Raw genomic sequence first — 20,176 nt, 5'->3', positions numbered from 1 at the left:
ATATCTGGCAACTAACTTTTTGTAAGACATGAACACTGCCACATTTATACTAGAACGAGAGAATTTTTACTCATGTTAAAATTATTGGCATTGGCTTGAACGCATTGTTGATTACTTATTACATTTATTTGTTCCCTAGCGACGCTGACGCTAAACTCCCTGCTTAATCACGGATCTATAAAGACATTCTTTCATATAATTTTATAGTATTTCCATTAGTTTTATGGCAACCAATAAAGATCGAGAAGTTGAAATTATCAATTCAGTACTTATTGTGTAACATATTTTACTTCCTTTGTCGATGTGGCATTTGCGTAACATTACAGTAGGATGCATTTATATATGGAGAAAATATTTCATACTTATTGTAATACTGTATAATGAATTGGTCCGGTTGCGGTGTGGAACGTATCCGAAGCGCGATCCGGCAAGAAAGTAGCGTGTAGAATTGCAGTATACTTGTGTGCTCTAGTAAACCCATTGCACAATCGTAAGGCTGTAGATATAAGGAAAATCTGAGAATTTCCGAATTTCTAAATAGATTTTTTTTAAGAATCTTCTAAATATATAAAAGTAAAAGGTGTCTGACTGATCTATCAACGCACAGCTCAATCTACGGGACGGATCGGGCTGAAATTTGGCATGCTGATAGCTATTATGACGTAGGCATCCGCTAAGAAAGGATTTTTGAAAATTAACCCCTAAGGGGGTGAAATAGGTTTGCTTACGATATTTTTCTTCACCGTTAAAGCTAGTGATTAATTTAAATTATTAAACGCACATAATTCCGAAGAACTAGAAAAAAAAACCCCCTACCCCCAAAAAAAGATCTTGAGCCTGCGACTCGTTCATGTAGATTTGGATTTTTCAAAAATCCAGTGGGAACTCTTTGATTTTCCGGATGAAAAAGTAGCCTAGTTATCCTGGGAATCCTGGGATGCAGCTATCTCTGCATCAATTTCATCGAAATCGGTTAATGGATGGACTATGAAAAGCTAGCAGACAGACAGACAGGGAGTATGGTAATTAGTATTGGATTACACGGATTACATAGTTTTTGGATAAGTTGGACTGATAAATCGACTAACGAGCGAATCATTGGTCGTCATTCGTCAGTCACTATTATCATAATAAGCTGTTAATATTAATGAGAACTTAATATCGACCATAAAAATCAATAACAGTTTTATTAGTCTTTTATTATATCTGTGCATCGCCATCGCATTGCCCATCTGCATCGGTTGCAGGAATAATGACCACACTGCATACATATCCCCCATAGCTATTAGAGCCAAGCGCAGACTACATACTAGTTTGCTTACTTACAATTATTTGCTTCAGCGCTTGTCTAACGATAAGTCTGTACTCTACGTGAATTGTAATAAAGGTTAATACCTCTTAATATTACATCTTAAATATTTAGATATTATACTAATGTTAGCTTAACTTATTTGATATACTTAATTATGTAGCTAAACTAACGCAAAGCCTTAAAATTACTTAAAATGTACCTATCAGAATTTTATTAGATATTTTTTAAATTACAGGTCTAACTCGTATGCAGAAATTGAAGCTTGTTTACGCGTACATTTATTTTATTTTAAAATTACCTACATTATGTTCATATAATTTGTATTAACGACAGAGGAATGTGCCAGTGCTCAGACAAGCTGCAAGCGCTTACGAGCACGAGAAACCATATTGTTGTTTTTTTGTGTGGAAATAAAAAAAAAAAACTGAATATTGTATTAAGTAAAAATTTTACAAAAAAAATATTAATTGTACCTAGTGAATTTACTGTCGACGATACATGTTGTCTGAGTACGCCTTTAAACATGGCGAAGCCTTTTCGCGAAGGCATCGGTGTTAAACATGATATTGGCAACTCGGCCAATTTCATGAAATCTTCGACCACGATTATTTTTCTACGTCGATATATCTCATACGGTATATCATGTCACTGAGATGAAATTATCGACGACTTTACAAAGAGACCGAACTGATATAATTGGATGTTACGGTGACTGATTCATTCACGGAAATAACCTTTTACATCGGTCGCCAGATGTTTCAGGCTTTATTAAAAGAATCGTATTAAGAAATATTATCATATCAAAACAGTATCAGCCCTCTATACCCTAATTTTATTGAGAACATAACTTTACTATTAACTAGGGTTATGAGGTGAAGTTGTCATAAGTTCCTATTCAAATAAGTACCTACTTGTACTACTAACGTACTCACCTAATAACAATGTACTAGTAAAGACCGAGAGTGACATAGGCTACGTTTTGTTTCGGAAAATCAAGAGTTTCCACAGGTATTATAAGAACTTAATCCACGCGGAAAAAATTGCGGGCATCGTGTTTTTCATACATATTATGTATGTGACTTTGAACTGATTAGAGTTAAATAAGCATGTTTTAATGTTCAATCCATAATATACGAGTTTTTTAAATGAATTCATTTAATGAAATACAGCAATTAAACGAAAAATGTAATCGGCTACATTTTGCGCTTGAATTTTTAAAGGCTTTCATAAAAAGTGTTTCATGTCCTAGATTCTTTCAAGGACGGCAGCGTGGTGGTGAGATAATTTATAATGTAAGATAATTAAACTGTACCTACAGTAGGTACTGAGTCATATCCGTTTTAAAAAATTAAGCTCCACGGCCTATGTAGGTACTAGGTAGAGTTCGAATGTCTCTACCTAAAGGTAGAGTAAAATAATGTGATGAAACCTCTATAAATACTAAGTATGGTTTTTTTGATTCCCCTAGTCTTGACAGACATGGCAGTCAGACAGGACAGATAATGAAGTGGCCCTATAATATGTATCCTTCCTCTTCCTTATGAGGTACCTAAGGCACCTACTCGAAGTGTTCCGACTTCCGTACCATTGTTTCAAGAAATAATTTTATTTTAATTTTCATGGAGGTCATTTTTGAAATTTTTATTATTTGTGTTATAGCGGTAACTGTAATCACATTCTGTGAAAATTTCAACTTCTACCTAGTATTAGTTTTCTATTCATGAGATACAGCCCGCTGACGACAGACAGACGGACGGACGGATGCCATATCGGAGTCTCAGTAGTAGGGTCCCGTTGGCACCCTTCGTGTACGGAACCCTACAAAATGAATGGTAGCATTTATTGGTGGGACTTTAATATTTAATTTTTTTCTTCAGAATCATAATAATATTATAGTTAATGTTTTATGACTGACAAGGTTAATTCATTATTAATTTATACTCTATTTGGCTGAGTTTATTTGTCGTGCAAGTGATACTTGTGGTTAGCTTGAGGTAAATTATAGTAGGTAGGTATACCTACCTACATTCAAAGCAAACTAATTGCTACATCTCGAAGTATTAAATATGTAACGGAGTTTCATTGCAGGTTGTCCTGTGGTCTGCTAACGCAATTGCTTTCACTGCTAAACTCTATTTTGAATGATATTAAAATATGAGCCTATACTGATTGAGCTGAATTAGATTGCTTCCCCATTTTCAAGATTGTTTTGGCCAAAAGTAGTCGAAGCCGAAGGTTCGGTTCGGACATTACTTATTAGCGTTACATATTATTAAATTTGGGTTGGAATAAGGTAAAACAATGTGTTATAAAGTTTCCTTAAATAGAATATATCGCGATATTTTATTTTTATCGCCCAAATAAAAAACTGACTTTCTCAGAAGCGGTTAACTGCCGTTTAGTTTAAGGCCAACTTAAGTCAGAACTGGTTTCGTTTTTTTGAACAGTTAATCAAAGAAGCAGATGGGCTTCGTCTCCATGTATGGAACCGCATGTCCTATAAAGCTAAATGTAATACGATATTATGTAGCCCCTAGTAATTATGCCACACCATTTTAAGGTTTTCATAACCGATATAGAGTTACAAAAAGCCAGTAGATTCGAAAACAGATTTTAATTTATTCTTACGCAAATGGTTTTTGATTTATCATACCAAATGTCAAAAAATACGACTGTGCGGAACCCACGGTGCGAAAGTCTGACTTGCACTTGGCCGGGTTTTTTTAAATTTACTAAATTTCCGTTAGCTTACTTTGAGTTTCTCGGTAACACTAACACAAACACAAACTGGAAACAAACACTAAATGGAAATAAGTTCTTTATACTGATTCTTTATACTATACTATCTAATAGACTTTTACAAATCTTTTGAAACACGAGGTGATTACAATCTCTAGCTACTAAATTCGTAGCACACTTATCATTTGCGTTATCAGAGAGCTGAGAAGCCGTCTTTGTTCCTGGCATACGAACGGTGTTAGATACTTAGAACAATCACCAAAATACATAGGCCCATTGCTATTATCTGAATTTAATGATGACATCATCATCATCAACCGATAGACGTCCACTGCTGGACATAGGTATCTTGTAGGGACCTCCACACGCCACGGTCTTGCGCCGCCTGAATCCAGCGGCTCCCTGCAACTCATCTGATGTCGTCCTTCCACCTAGTGGAGGTCTTCCAGCACTGCGCCTTCCGGTGCGAGGTCGCCACTCCAGCACCTTGGGACCCCAACGTCTATCTGTTGTACGAACTATGTGCCCTGCCCATTTGCCAATTCAGCTTCCCAATCCGTTGAGCTAATTAATGAAGTGCATGTAGTTTATTTGTGATCATATCTTTTTAATTAATCTACTTACCATAAATAATTCTAACATTAAAACTTGCATACATGTAATATTTACATCATAAGTTCTATTATACAGAAGTCAGTTAAAGAAGAATAAAAAGGCTTATTTATTTTACATTTTTATTATTGAAATAACGAAAAACTATGTACATTAATTAATAACAATAAAGCAATAGATACAAGAGCAGAAGATCTGAAGATTTGTATAGGAAGACTAACTAAACTACCTACGCTAATATCACAATGGGTTGACGGCTTCTAATGATGATGGATGACGGGCGGCGTGTTGTGGACCACGGCATTAAATCTGTTGAGAAAACATACTTTGAGAAAATCAAGTTTAGATCCACTACAGCAGTAATACTTAAAGAGAAGTTTTAAACTTCCCTGCATATTATTATTTAATCTTATCTGTTCTCTTAACGAGCAATATGCGTTTATTTAATAAATAATAGAGCTTTCTTAAACAAAACTTAGGCCAACAATTGTAAGTGAAGGCTAGATCATTTTAAAAGACAATTATTATATAACTAGAAAATGCCCGACACTTCGTCCGCGTGGATTTAGGTTTTTAAAAATCTAATGGGAACTCTTTAATTTTCCGGGATAAAAAGCCTATGCCCTTTTCTGGGATGTAAGCTACTCTGTACTAAATTTCATCAAATTGGTTAAACTGTTGAGCCGTGTAAAGCTAACAGACAGACACACTTTCGCATAAGTATGAATATGGATAGTGTAGGTAACTGAAATAATGAATAATTATTATTATTTACATAAATTTTTGCAGCAATAGGAAGAAGTCCGGTGCATTTTTTTCATTGTCATTTTGATACGGAATTTAATTCGGCCTATAATAATTTTAGCCTACTCGTAATACAAAATGTTTGCCACATACATAATTAACAGATTTTTCATAATCTCAAGGTTACTCTTATTGCTCTTATAAGTAAGTAGGCACGTTAGTAAATTAGAACGAATGAACAAATTATTTTAGTAACGTTCACGTAAACGTAATAAAAATGAGCAAGTTTTTTGTACATTTTGTTATAAATGAGTACCTATATGTGTAGGAGTAATAAGAGTAAGTATAATTAAATACAAAACTTTTGATATTACGATGCTGTAATTTATTTTCCCTATTACTTATTTACTTTTATTTATTTAACGGGTACGTACTACGATTAATAAGAAACCACGAACGAGTAAACCATGAAAATATAAGCTTAAAATCTTTCTTACCCGTTATGGTGGTAAATATAACCTTAAAATCTTTGAGCTTAAAGTACTTTCTTACCCGTTATGGTGGTCAGCGGTGTATGTCACTTTACGGAAAGAGCCATCGGGTTGAAGGAGAGAGTATTCACCCTTGACTACATCGCCGTCGCGAGTTTCGTGCTGGGATTTGTGGTCACCAGTGTGCGGGTCTTCTACAGAGTATGAGTAGTCATATTTTGGGTGAGACTGCAAAGTAAAAATAAAAATAATAATTAATGATACACGTGTGTCATTTCCATTCATTCGAGGTTAAACAATAATCCAACATGTGCAATCATGTACAACAATCTATGTAGAGTACGCGACAGGAGATGGCAATCGTGGTGGGGACGCTCTGCACACCCGCACAGCCCCCGCGCTAACCCGGTGCGGGCGAGAAGAAAGTTTATAAGATAAAATTGCATTATAGGTTTGAACTTATTACCAAGAGAACAGTGTGGCTTTTCTTAGGATAACTAGCCAGTTAAGTATTAAAACCTAGTGTAAAAATATGAGTATGATCAGTGGCGTGCAGATCACAAAAGCATAAAAGCACTGCGTACCCTAATTGAACTACAATAATCATTTTTCAATATGACTAGTGGTGTGCAGATCATAGAGGTATAAAAGCACTGTTTACTATAGCTGAAATAGCACAATGCTCATTTTTCAATATTACTAGTGGTGTGCAGTGCAGGTCATAGAGACATAAGACAGGGACCAATACCTACCCTGGCTTAGGACCGTATGCTTGCCCTGAGTATGATGTAATCTACATTATATTCATATTGTTAAACTAGATTATTGTTTCTGCTATCTATATTTATGCGCAGCATACTATAATATGACTTTAGAGATATTATCTAAAATATTGTTTACGTAGATTCTAATTATTATACTAAACCGGAGTAACTCTTAACATGATACCTATTTTGCAATATTGCTCTTGTAGGTGGTCTAAAATTAAGGAAGTTATAATGGAATCTAGAATGAAATGGCGGGCAATATATTTGCTTTGGGATTAGCTGGGGATTAGAGTATAATAATTAATTTTCGTACTCCAGTCATCAGGCATTTCAAAGCCGCATTGTTCCGACTATCACGACGTTGAGATTATTAAATTAATTATTGTTTGAATAATTATCCATCGTTCATTTAGATTGCAAAGTCTAGCTCTATGAACTCACGATGCAATACGAAGATTTCTTTATAATTTAATGTTGTTGTAATATTTTTATTTACTTGAAATTCTTACCAGTATGTTTGAGTACGTACATAGTACACACAGTATGAATACTTTATTTTGCTAATAAATTTTATTAGTAAAAAAAATAGTTTAAGTATTAATATTAAAATACTTAACATGATTTGTATCAAGGTTTTAAAATTTCTAACTCAGATTATAGTGGATAGATTTTCTTTCGGCTGTATTGACTAAGTATATTATTATGCATTTAAGCTGTGAGCTTTTCATCTTAATCGGTCTAATATAGAGGAGTTTGCATGATGCGGATTGTATAAAATCACTTGATATTCTCTTGAGATAAGCGTTTTAAAATAAATACATGAACTGGCTACAAGTAAAGAAACCGTGATAAATAGCAAATGGTAAAACGTACGCCTCCTACTCGGGAGGTCTGTGGTTCGATCCCGGGCGTAAACTTCCGGAGGTTTGTGCGCATAAATCCGAATAAGCAATAAATATCATTAAAGCAAGTGAAGGACAACATCGCAAGGAAACCTGCATGCCTGAAAGTTCTCCATAGTATTCTGAATGGTGTGTGAAGTCTGCCAATCGGCACTTGGCCAGCGTGGCTATGACCTAAAATCTAAATCCTTCTCAATCTAGTGAGTCGGCGATGTGTTGATGATGATAAATAGTAAGAGAAGTCAATACTTACAAATTCACCAACATAATGATCTCCTTCGTAGCCCGAACCGTGAGAGATGGGTGCAGAGTGTACCACGGGAGCAGCGTGGACTACTGGGGCGACGTGGGCTACGGAAGAGGTGTGCACTGCTGGTGCAGCGTGGTATGTTTGCGCTGATTGAACTGAGTAGTGTGCTGGTACTTCATGGTGAATGACATTGTGAGACACGGCTGGGGCGTGGTGCAGGTAGCCCGCGTTGCATGCGGCTACTACAGCGCATAGCGCTACTATCTAGAAAATAATAAAATACAATTAAATATATTTATGATACCCAAAGGATTTTTTATTATTATTAGAGATTTGATATAGCAAGCACCCTAGATGTGCAGATGGGAGGCTGTGAAGAGTATGGCGCTCTATGGAACGCAAAGGCAAGCAGCGAACGCTTGTAGCATATCGTTCCAATAGAGCGCCATACATGTTTGTGTTCACAGGAGCCCGAGGCGTTTGCTATATCAAGTTCTTTAATAGACATCGTAGTGGCTATTATAAGAGATTCAAATTATAAGTTCTTTCACAGGGAAAATGGGAAACGAAGATAATTTGATGTTTATTCCGAGCACTTGCACTTTTTTAGGGTTCCGTATTTAGAATGGTAACGATTAGGTACTTTGTAAGTCCCCTATTAATAATCTTGTCACAATCAGGAACTTTGATACTTAGTAAATTGTAGAGTCGAAGCTGTCAACAGCTTGAAAGCTTAACGACACCATTGCGTCCTCGTTTACGTTTTGCTAAAGCTGTCCTAGTTACGTAAATATAATTGTGTTGATTCCAAGAGATATGCTTACTTTGGAGAACATTTTGCTTTGGTTTGAATTAGCTTGTCGACTGATACTAGTTAGTTAGTGAAGTCTTTTTATATAATAATAAAACAGAAGCAAAGTAGAGCGGTGGGGCGTCTATTCCTGACGATATCGGATCGGATAGCGGTAAGTAATTGCTGCATTGCCAATCTCACTTTATCAGGTTACGACACCCGATATGGGTATAACTATAATGTGTAGGAAAAATGAAGTGAGAGGCTACACTAGAGGTGTTATTGTTACAATTTTTAGTTGATTCGTGAATTCCAACATTTAAGAAGTGAAAAAATGTTATGCAATTGTGTTCGATGCGTTTTTTGTTTTTTTTTTTTGGTTACGATCCAATTACGCTCATCTGTTATTGTTATTGTGAGATAAGAATATTTTTATTGTTACTTTCGCACCTTATAATAATACTTATGGAGAAGCACTTAAGAAATAAAAATCGGTCAATTGCGTTGCGAATCGGACTCGCACACAAAGGGTTTACCATTGTACAAGGAATAACACTTTTTGCTTTTTTAAACTTTCAGTGTCCATTAAAAAAAAATATTAGTTGTTGTTATAGGGGCAATGAAAATGCAATAAAAATTTCAAGTCTCTACTTATTACGGTTCGCGAGTTACAACCTGCTGACAGACAGAGAGACAGACGGACGGACGGACGTACAGCGGATGCTTAGTAATAGGGTCTTGTTGGCACCCTCTGGGTACGGAATCCTAAAAAAAGGTTTCTTTTAAAGAAAATTTAAACGAATAGCGCATAATATTACCCATTTTTGTTTGGCTCGGTTATCGTGATAAATATTTATTTATTATGTAAATAAAGAGCTATTAAGTGTATTTAAGTAAAAACAAACAGCTGAGAAGTTAAATGTTCGTAAATCATTTCGTGAGTGCGAACTCCATGGTCGTCTGAGTAACTACAGGCAATTAAAATGTTTTAGATACACACGATTTGGGCAACAATCGCGTTGGGCAATCGCATGCTAACTAGATGACTGTACTCTAGGAATCTACCTACATCATGATCAACCCATCGCCAGCTTACCACAGAGCACTGTTCTCCTCTCAGAGTGAGAAGGGTGAGAAGGGTTTGGCCATAGTCTACCACGCTGGCCAAGTGCGGATTGGCGGAGGAAGGAATCTACTTACACATAAGCACAATAAGGATAAGAGAATAAACTTAATATCATCAAAAAGGAGACGAGGAAGTTAGAAAGATCTGACTTGGAATACGAAATATCAAAGATAAGCAATGATGAATAGTGTTCAGCCAGTTCGGTATGGGTTGGTATGGTTCGAATCGCTTCTTAATCCAGGGAACTAACGGACTGTATTTCGATAGGAGAAAATAGGGAAGCTCAACTTACCAGCCTCGTCGTCGTGGTCGCCTTTGGGTAGGTACCGACAATATCACTTCACTGTAGCTCTATGATGGCCCCAGGGTGGTGGGTTTGGGACGTGGACGCGATGATGACATGCGGCGTCCGTCGACACTCGGGAGCAATTCGGCGGGTGATCTAATGTTAATCTCTGTGGCCGTAACGAAAAATTCGTTTAAGATTGAATTTTTTATTTATTTTTTATTTGTGCCAAAAACTTTTACCTACAGTAAAGAGAAAAAGAGAGTAAAAGGGGATAGGGAAGCACTTATCTCTACCAGTGACCGTTAGCAGTGCGAGAGTGCGAGAATTTGTTTGAATTTAAAAGTCCAGGAACAAAACAAGTCTTTATGTCTAACGCCTTGTTTTGTTATTCTTTGCATCAGGAATGAGGCCTTGCATCTAAATACATAGATTAATTATTATTGGTCTCGCTCCTAAATACTTATAACTAGTAATATGAAGTACCCACCGTCAAGACCATTCCTGTGCATTCATTAAGTAATATTTAGCTATCTACAGATTGCCTGAGTAGATACAATAGCCTAAATAGTTATGTCATCCGACTAAATTATATATTCAAGACCCAAGAATGTTGCCCTTACGTAAATCTGTTCCCGATGCAATATTAAAAGTGAACCACCAACTGCGGCTCATTCATTATTTAACCATGTTGTAATGGTTTATGATTACAAGTAATATCCATAAATAAAATAAAGAAGTTTATAGCTTCTGGAGACCGAGTCTGACTGAAAAAGTAATGAAAATCTCCCTAAAGAAACTATGTACGTATCTATAAATTATTAGGTACCTATGTTATGGAAAGTAGTAGTAGTAGATTATTAACCAAGGGGGTTTTTAGAGAAGATCAGTTTTAGGACTAGTAAATAGAAAAACATCTTTAAAGCAAGTGTTATTAATTCTGTTATACTCTTTTTATACTTCATAATTATTATTATAGACGCCTTAATTAAGAGCAAAAATCTCGTTGACTGACAGTTTTTTATAAATAACTAGCTGCCCCGGCGAACTTCGTACCGCCTAACAGTCGATTCGTTTTCAGGATTTCGAATTTTTCTCTCCGTAAGAACCATCCCCGTACTTCAAGGATTATTATGAAAAAAGAATTAGCGAAATCAGTTCAGCTGTTCTCGAGATTTGCGATTACATTAAGCGATTCATTATTATACATATATAGAGATACCTAACCCTAAAAAAATACACACTACATATTGTTTAGTAAACGTTAAGCAAATGACTAAAATATGTAAACAGTGTGAAACATAATACATTTTTATTAGTAAGAGTACAGGGTAATATTCATGACGCCTGTCGAAAAGTTTACTGTAATTTTCTTGTTGAGCTGTAATTTGCTATTGACAGATCAGTATGATACTTTATGAGGCGTAAAATGTTGGCGTAAAATTGGTAATCTATGCAAAATAATGTGTATAGTACATATTTTTAAGAAATTATCTTTAGTTTAGGAGTATGGAAGGCAGTGTGGCCTACACGCATCAATCGATTGCTTAGTAACGTTGACCTTTGTCGGTCATTAGATGGGCGACCAAATTAAGTTTTACGATTCCTTCGTATCTTGGAGAGCACGTTTGCCATCGCGCCGGTTTAGGTTACAATGACATCTGGTACTAGCTGTAATGTAAAAACCTAAGAGTCGTGATCAGGTTCGAGTCGAGTCGATTCCAGATCTTTCCGCATAGGAAGGATCTGGAATCCTACCACATTACAATCTCCCTAGAAAACCTTTATGTGATTAAGGGAAAGAAGTCACAACTACAAAACACAAGAGTGAGGAATACGACGTTATATAGAGAAAGAGAGAGGAGCGTAAATCGTATTTCATTATGTTTTGTAGTTTGAGTTGTTAATGCTCCGTTTTCAAGTTTTATGTTCTATATCTAAGCCGAAATTTATTTATTTTATTTTAAATTATATCTGATTGATTTTGAAGTAGGAAGATTATGATTTTCGGATTGCTTGAAATTATAAGACAAGTTAATTTTATATTTAACAACAATTTTATTTTCAACATTAAAAAAATTTACCTATTACAGTTACTAAATTCATAAATATTTAACAAGAAACTTAATAAAGGATTAAAAACCTACATAATAGATTTTCGAGTGATAATATGATGATGCTACTTCAGAGTCAGCGTGGTGGTCTCCTTTGTGAACATTTTCGTTTTCAACTGTTTTAGTAGGATAAGCAGCAGTAATTTCAACTACAGGCATTTTGTTGATATTGTCTGCAGCTTTATTAATGTTCTCATCGTTAGTTGCAACAGGTACGGCTTCTTGAAGTATTTTAACCGGACCTTCTAATGATTCAGCTTTTACAACAGGTGCTTCGATAGCCTCCGCGCTTTGTTCAACCTCCTCAGTCAGTTTTTCTCCATTCTCCACTGTGTCGTTTTGTGCGTTATGCTTTTCTTGAGCATCTATTTGTTGCTCGTTAACAGGCTTATCTTCAATATTTTCGCTGCTAGATTTAGATTCTTGATAGTGATAGTTCTTGCTTGGGAAAAATTGGTTGATTTTAATACCGCTTCCGATGGGTAGGAAATGTCTCGTGTGGCCGAAAATAGAGAAAGCGTGATCCCCATGCTTATGTACACTCTTGCTTACCACGGCATTAAAACTGAAAAAAATGTTGGTATTAGTATTTGGTAATGAATGGATCGATAGGTATTATATTTTGAAATAACGTTTAAGTTTTAGTTATGCTTTAAAATATTATAGAGTAAGAGCAGACTGGTCTAGCTAAGACGAGATTTTTCAATGAAGGTCGTCGTACTATTAAGTTGGTACGAATACACGAGGAGATGTTTTAAAACATACCCATTGTTGTCATCAGCATCGTATTCCACTTTCCTTATAGAGCCATCAGGTTCTACGAGACTGTATGATCCACGGACCCTATCTCCATCCCTACTCTCATGATGCTGTTTATGGTCACCAGTCTTCTTGTCTGATACTGCATATTCAAACTCATATTTTGGATAAGCCTAAAAGAAAGATTTTTAATTATTATAAATAACAAAGCATTTCATTTATTTCCATAAAGGATTTAAAGTTTCACGGAACGTAAAAGGAAGTAATAAAATATTGTTTTGAATTTACACTTACGTATGTGTCGTATTTATAGAGTGGCTTTGAGGGATACAGTTTGACCATCTGCCAACCATTTGTACTGTGGGAACCGTAGGATTCCTCTTTAAGTCCGTCAGTTGTGTCAATCAGGACAGCGGAACTGAAGCTTACGATGCAGATCAAAGTGAACATCTGAAACAAATTCAAGTTATTAATAATATCAATAATATTCATATTAAGAATTCTAATATCATCACCATCATCATTATGTCAACACTTTTTTATTAACTCGCTTTTATATTTTGCTTTATTCTATTAAAATATTTTCTTTGCCTACGATTGGGATGAAAACGTTATTAGTTATACATATTTGTAATACTATAGTTTTAGAGCCATCTTTTTTTCAGTTAGGAAATCAAATAAACTTCGAAAGAATAAAACGATATACCTTTGAGAACATTTTTAAGAACTTGGGAGGAACCGTCGCTATCGGGAAGTACCGACGAACTGTTGATTTAACGAATCATATTTTACCATTTTATACTTTTCTAATCTTTATTATATAAATTCGCCAAAACTTTATCAACTTGGCTTCATCAGTTCGGTTATTGTGTAAGAATAATGTGGATCCAATCCTACTGATAAAATCAATGCTTTCTAAATATAAGTTATTGTAATATCAAACGTTTTGTCCAAGTTTTTTGTTATCACACCACATCTGTCGCATGAAAAGATCTTCGTAATTATTGATTTTGTCTTAATTATAACATATTATTACACTTACTTTAACCTAAATAATTCAGGAAACTTTGCGGACTTGTATTATATCGCGAATCATATTAAATTATTCAACTACTTCTTTGTAAATTAATGAACGTCATAAGCAGCCTTTATTAAACTTTGTTGTTTGTTTAACATATTTAGATTGTTTTTTTTATTTCTTTGACAAGGCATGGACAAGGTTTATTGGGTCAAATTAAGTTTATGTCATGATTTATATATTTTACTAGCTTATTCCCGCGACTTCATCGGCGTGGAATACACAATTTAAACCCCTGTTTTATCTCTTAGGATTAGGATTGAATTTTCAAATATCCTTTCTTAGCGGATGTCTACGTCATAATGGCTATCGGTATGCTAAATTTCAGTCCGATCCGTCCAGTGGTTTGAGGTGTGCGTTGATAGATCAGTCAGTCAGTCAGCCAGTCAGTCAAACAGTCAGTCAGTCAGCCAGTCAATCAAACAATCAGTCAAACAATCAGTAAGTTAATCAGTCAGTCACTCTGATTTTCCTATTATATATATATATATATATATATATATAACAACTGCAGTATTAATATTGTAATAATTGTAGCATGAGTAAATTTGTCTCATCTATACTATGCTAGCAACAAAATGAATATTCGTATTAATCTTACAATCACGATTATAGGATTGCTTAGAACTTATTGAGGTTTATTTATTTAGGCTACAAAGATTTTGAAGATATAAGTTAACTTGATTTGCAGTTTTGGAGATTTAGTTTTACTTTCATTCAGTTTTTTAATGAATAGGAAAATAATATAAGAATCTTCACATAAATAGGTGCTCCATAATTATTTTGTTTATGTGCAACAATAAAAGACATAGGCACTATGTTATTCAAGTATGGAAAAACTCTTTTCCACTCTCATTGAAAAATTTGACTGACCGGTTGTTAATTTGTTAGAAAAACGGTTCATTCTAAAGTCATTCTTTAATTTTTAAAACCCCTCTTTAGCCTTAACTATCATTTAAAAAGACCATAAAAGAGAACGCTAGCTTCGAATGTTATCATTCCATATCTTTTTAATTCAATAGGAGCGATAAATCCATTGTTGATGACTTCTTGAAATATACTTTCTTTGCCAACATTTGACCAACATACTTTCAAATAGTGCAAAACTCTTACCATTTTTGTTCAAACCTTTTATTAGGTTAATTTGTTCGTCTCCAGTCATTCCGTGAAATTGGTAACTCATTTTTCAGTTACTTCCTTGCCTGATTGAGTTGAAATTTTGCAAACATGTGTGGTTTGTAGTTACGTCATTATTAAGCGTTATCTCTAATAAGTAATAATATAATATATTACTTACTTATTAGAGAGTTCTTATTAAAAGATGCTTAATGATGACATAACTAGAAACCACAGTGTTTGCAAAATTTCAACTCAATCAGGCAAGGAAGAAACTGAAAAATGAGTTACCAATGTCGCGGAATGACTATACAGACGAACAATTCAACATATACGACAGTCGAATTCGTACTTATCATGTTTTCGTTAGGCTATTCCCCTTGAATTTTACTAAAGTCTTGCTTGGTTTGTACTTAAAAGACTATTATGAGGTATTATTATGACTATTACCTATAGGGTTATTATTAGGTCGATTTCCGAGTTGTGGAGCAGGTTAGGTATGCTTAATTTTTTATTACGTGTAGAACTCTTATTATAATAAGGGATAGAAATTGTGATACACTTCAAAAAAAATCGGACTTATTCGTGTATTGCAATAAATAAATAGTTAACAGTCATTTGGCACAGAGCGTAAACTAAGTGTTAGCTTAGTGGTAGTAGGAGTGGGCCGGGGCGGCGTAGACGGGAGCTTTGACGAGGAGCGGCGCGGCCTTGAGGTAGGCGGGTGCGGCGGTGGGCGCGGTGTTGTGCACCACGGCGTTGAAGCCGCTGTGGTCGTCGGCGGAGTAGTGCACGGTCCTGATGGAGCCATCAGCCTCGTGGAACGAGTAGGAGCCCTTTACGACATCGCCGTCGCGGACTTCTTGCTGCTGCTTGTTGTCGCCGGTGTGGCCGTCGGCCACGGAGTAGCTGTACTCGTATTTAGGGTAGGCCTGTAAAGACAAACGGAGTTGAATATCTATGAGGACTTCGATTCTTCTTTCAATGATATCAAAAGGAAAACAAATCGAAATTTAAGCGCAGCCATTATGCTAATCAGTTCAGAATTGAAGGATAATTGGAGGAATATAAGTAGTAAGCACTGGTGAAAAACTTACAATCTCTTCTGGTTGAGCAATCACTTTGGCAATAGGAGCGTGGTACGCAATAGGAGCGGGAGCGGCATGGTATGCGACGGGGGCGGCGACGGCATAGTCATAGCGGCGATAGCTTGGGGTTGGTCGTGACGTACGATGTTCTGTGAGGAGACGGCGGAAGCGGGGGAGTAGTGCACGGCTGCTGGTAAGAGACCAGCAGAAGACACCGCCACGACTGCGAAAAGGGTTACGAGCTGGAAAGAAAAAGTTTATATGATTCCAACCTCAGACCAGCAGGTAATTCGCTATCTTAGTGTCTTATACTGAATAATAGACACCGAGCTCATTTGACATATTTTACTTATTACCTACCCATAGAATTTATTTTATTATCACTCAGTGAAGCAGTAATGTAGAACCAACTAATGTCAAATGAGCTCGGTGGCTATCATTCAGTGTTAGACACTCATTTAGCGAATCAGCCTATACATGGCGCGTTTGGAACCCTCGTTATTAGTTATCACCATTACATCATTATCTTACAAATTCAACAATTGACAGTCAAAAAGTAATTATTGTAATATTGTAGTAATTATTGTAGTATTTATTGTAATATTAAAAAAAAAAAATTTAATTAAAAAAAAAAGTCAAAAAGTGTAGGAGCAATGGTATCCAATTCGAATAAATAATTTGAGTTTGAGTTCAATTATTATTGCCTATTGCTACTACTTAGTATATATTCTAATTTTATCTTCTTTCTAAACAATATGTTATTCTGAAAAACTTAAATTTTTTAAATGTTTTTTTTGTCAAATTGAAAAGTAATAAAAGTTGCTCCAAGAACTCACTTTGGAGAACATGTTTGTCTGTCAAACTGTGCAGGTTTGAATGATAAGTATGTGTCCTAGATCGGGAGTTTTATACTCGGTATATGATTATAAGATCAGTAGTGGAAGCTGTAAAACTTGCTCTGCGACCTTAGAGCAAGTTCAATGATTGATCCATTCTCTCGAAATATATTTAGGCAATTTGTGTAGGCGTATTGCTAACTAGTAATAATAGTAATTACATATTTGAACCTGGTTAGTACCTAACAGTATTTTTAATACATATGCATTTTAGGTTTAAAGAAGTTTATTCTCATAAACATTTTAACTGATTGATTCGGTTTATTGATAAAATTTTAAACGAAGCACTTACGATTTTTACTTCAAATGAGTGTAAGTCAGACTCGCCTTCTGAGTGTTCCGTACCTTATAAAGAAACGCATCAATAGTTTGTTTGTTTGAGACCACATAGCTAAGTTTGAGTAAAATAATTAATAAACTAATTCAAACGCTAATAAGTATGCGGATTAAAAATAAAATAAAATCTATTTTAGAATTTGCGAATAATACTCTTAATATTATCCATACTAATATTATATAAATTCGAAAGTGTGTCTATCTGTTTGTCTGTTTGTCTGTCTGTCTGCTAGATTTTGATGGGTACAGAGATATCTTGCATCCCGGGGAAGGGCGGAAAATCAAAGAGTTCCCACGGGATTTTTAAAAACCTAAATCCAAGAGGACGAAGTCGCGGGCATCATCTTGTGATATACCTATAATAATAATCAAATAGACGGAAGATGTCACTCCATAAAGGGCTCTTTTAATTTTAGTACGGAACCCTTAAAATACGGCACGACATTTTTAAAATTCTTCATTAGTGAATGGTTGTCTAAGCTTGCATTGACCCGAGACAGGGTCACAATTTAAGCCTGCGTATCAAGTTCCCCTACCACGATTCAATTGAAACTACTACCACGTATATAAACTTAATACTAGAACGAGATATTATCAATCAGCTATTGTTTTAGAATCAATCATGTTCGCTAAAGTGAGTTTAAACATTTTTTTTATTCGGATAGTATTGAAGACTTTTACAATGATAGCGTTTTAATTTTTGAACTATAAGTGCATGGAATTTAATTAAATTAACATAAATAATATTGTGAGCTCATTAGTGAAAATATTTCGAAGAAGCACTTATTTGGATTATTATTCATGGATCGCAGTGACAACTGACAAGTCATAAACGTACCCTAATTTTAAATCACTTACCAGTTGACTCCCTCTGCTTGGCACGAGCGGTCTTTTCTCCAAGAAATATTATAATGGGAAACTGAATAGCAAAGCAAACATGTAGTACCTACATTTCTTTATTAGCGCTATTAAATAGAGAAGTCGGCTAGCTTAATATTTTGTAGCCACAATATGGTTGGTAATTATGGCAACAAAATTTCGCCGGATGAGCTTTCAGACCTACAATGTAGTGCAGTAAAGTCGATACATTGTGAATATTGTAACATTTTAAGATTTGAAAAGCTGCTGAGTCGTCAAGGATCTTCTTAGTAGCATCTGCTTTCTGAATTGGTGGTAGTGTCCCAGACGGATCATAAGAGACCCTGGCTGTAATTTTTTTTTTTATAGCAAAAACTATGTTTTTATTCTAGGTAGTAACACTTTGCGCAGTTGTGGCGGTTTCCTCCGCGGGACTTCTGCCGGCGGCCGTGCACTACTCTGCCGCATCTGCTGTCTCCTCCCAGAACATTGTTCGTCACGACCAGCCCCAAGTTCTCGGCAATTACGCCGTCGCTGCTCCCGTCGCATACCACTCTGCACCTGCTCCTATTGCCTACCACGCCCCCATCGCTAAAGTTCTAGCGCAACCAGAAGAGATCGTAAGTAATAATACTAGATGATGCCCGCGATTTTTTCCGCGTGGATGTAGATTGTAGGTGTTTTAAAATCCCGTGGGAACTCTTTATTTTTCCGGGATAAAAAAAGCCTATGTCCGTCCCCGGGATATAAGCTATTTCTGTACCAAATTTCATCAAAATCGGTTTAACGGTTGAGTCGTGAAAAGATAGCAGACAGACAGACAGACAGACACACTTGCGCATTTATAATATTAGTATTGATGGATATACTGCAAAAAATACGAAAAATATGGTTTTTTAGGTTTATGTTAATAATAATAATTATTTAGTAGTTATGACGACCTCCCTGGCATAAAGATGAGTGCTGTAGCCTTAAAACTAGGAGCTCATGGGTTCTATTCGTTGTGGGGGTAATTTGGAATTTGTATTTTCTAAATTAGCTTTGGTCTGGTCTGGTGGGAGGCTCCGGTTGTCTCTAATTACTTACTAGTCCAGTCATGATGGTACCGCCGTGCTGATAAGAAGCCGCGCATAAATCAATTTTAAAGTTGGGTAACTTTACAATATTGATTTTAAGTATTGCAAAATGTGGCAACGTGTACGTTAAAGACTATCATTATCGTCTTAACCCATCCATTTACTTCCCACTACTGAGAACGAGTCTCCTCTTAGAATGAGAAGGGCTTAGGCCATAGTACAAGCTGGCCAAGTGCGGATTACCAGACTTCACAAACTTTAAAAAAATTATACTTGATTCATATTTTTTCAGGCCTACCCTAAATACGAGTACAACTACTCCGTAGCCGACGGCCACACCGGCGACAACAAACAGCAGCAGGAAGTCCGCGATGGCGACGTTGTGAAGGGCTCTTACTCCTTCCACGAGGCTGACGGCTCCATCAGGACCGTGCACTACTCCGCCGACGACCACAGCGGCTTCAACGCCGTGGTGCACAACACCGCGCCCACGGCCGCACCCGCCTACCTTAAGGCCGCGCCGCTCCTCGTCAAAGCTCCCGTCTACGCCGCCCCGGCCCACTCCTACTATCACTAAGCTAACACTTACATTAGGCTCTGTACCAAATGACTTAACTATTTATTTGTAGCAATATAGAAATGAATTTCAAAAATATCTTAATTTTATTTCACCTTTTCAAGTACCTAACAATAATAATTTATCATTATCAAGTCCACTGCTGGGCTATTTGGATATGTCTCTTGTAGGGACTTGTAGGGGGCGGGAGGGCTCCTTGGGACCCCAACTGTTTTTTTGGACTATGAGGCCTGAGCACAGTAGTAGTAGGTAGTAT

At 36.0% G+C, this 20,176-nt stretch overlaps 1 protein-coding gene and 1 pseudogene across 1 annotated transcript; one reads left to right on the top strand and one right to left on the bottom strand.

Moving 5' to 3' along the window:
* Positions 1-4,851: 4,851 nt before the first annotated feature.
* Positions 4,852-17,025, bottom strand: LOC117982511 (uncharacterized; annotated as a pseudogene).
* A 999-nt stretch (positions 17,026-18,024) lies between these two features.
* LOC138402310 (cuticle protein 8-like) lies at positions 18,025-19,948 on the top strand. Its single transcript, XM_069498472.1, has 3 exons — positions 18,025-18,043; positions 18,660-18,887; positions 19,636-19,948. Exons 1-3 carry the CDS (start codon positions 18,032-18,034, stop codon positions 19,918-19,920), a joined length of 525 nt encoding a protein of 174 aa, XP_069354573.1. The 5' UTR covers positions 18,025-18,031; the 3' UTR covers positions 19,921-19,948.
* The last annotated feature ends 228 nt before the right edge of the window (positions 19,949-20,176 follow it).

This window comes from Maniola hyperantus, chromosome 5 (genome assembly GCF_902806685.2).
Source record: "Maniola hyperantus chromosome 5, iAphHyp1.2, whole genome shotgun sequence".
NCBI classification, from domain to species: domain Eukaryota; kingdom Metazoa; phylum Arthropoda; class Insecta; order Lepidoptera; family Nymphalidae; genus Maniola; species Maniola hyperantus.
Note: the sequence above shows the minus strand (reverse complement) of the source record. Positions and strands in the feature narration are given on the sequence as shown.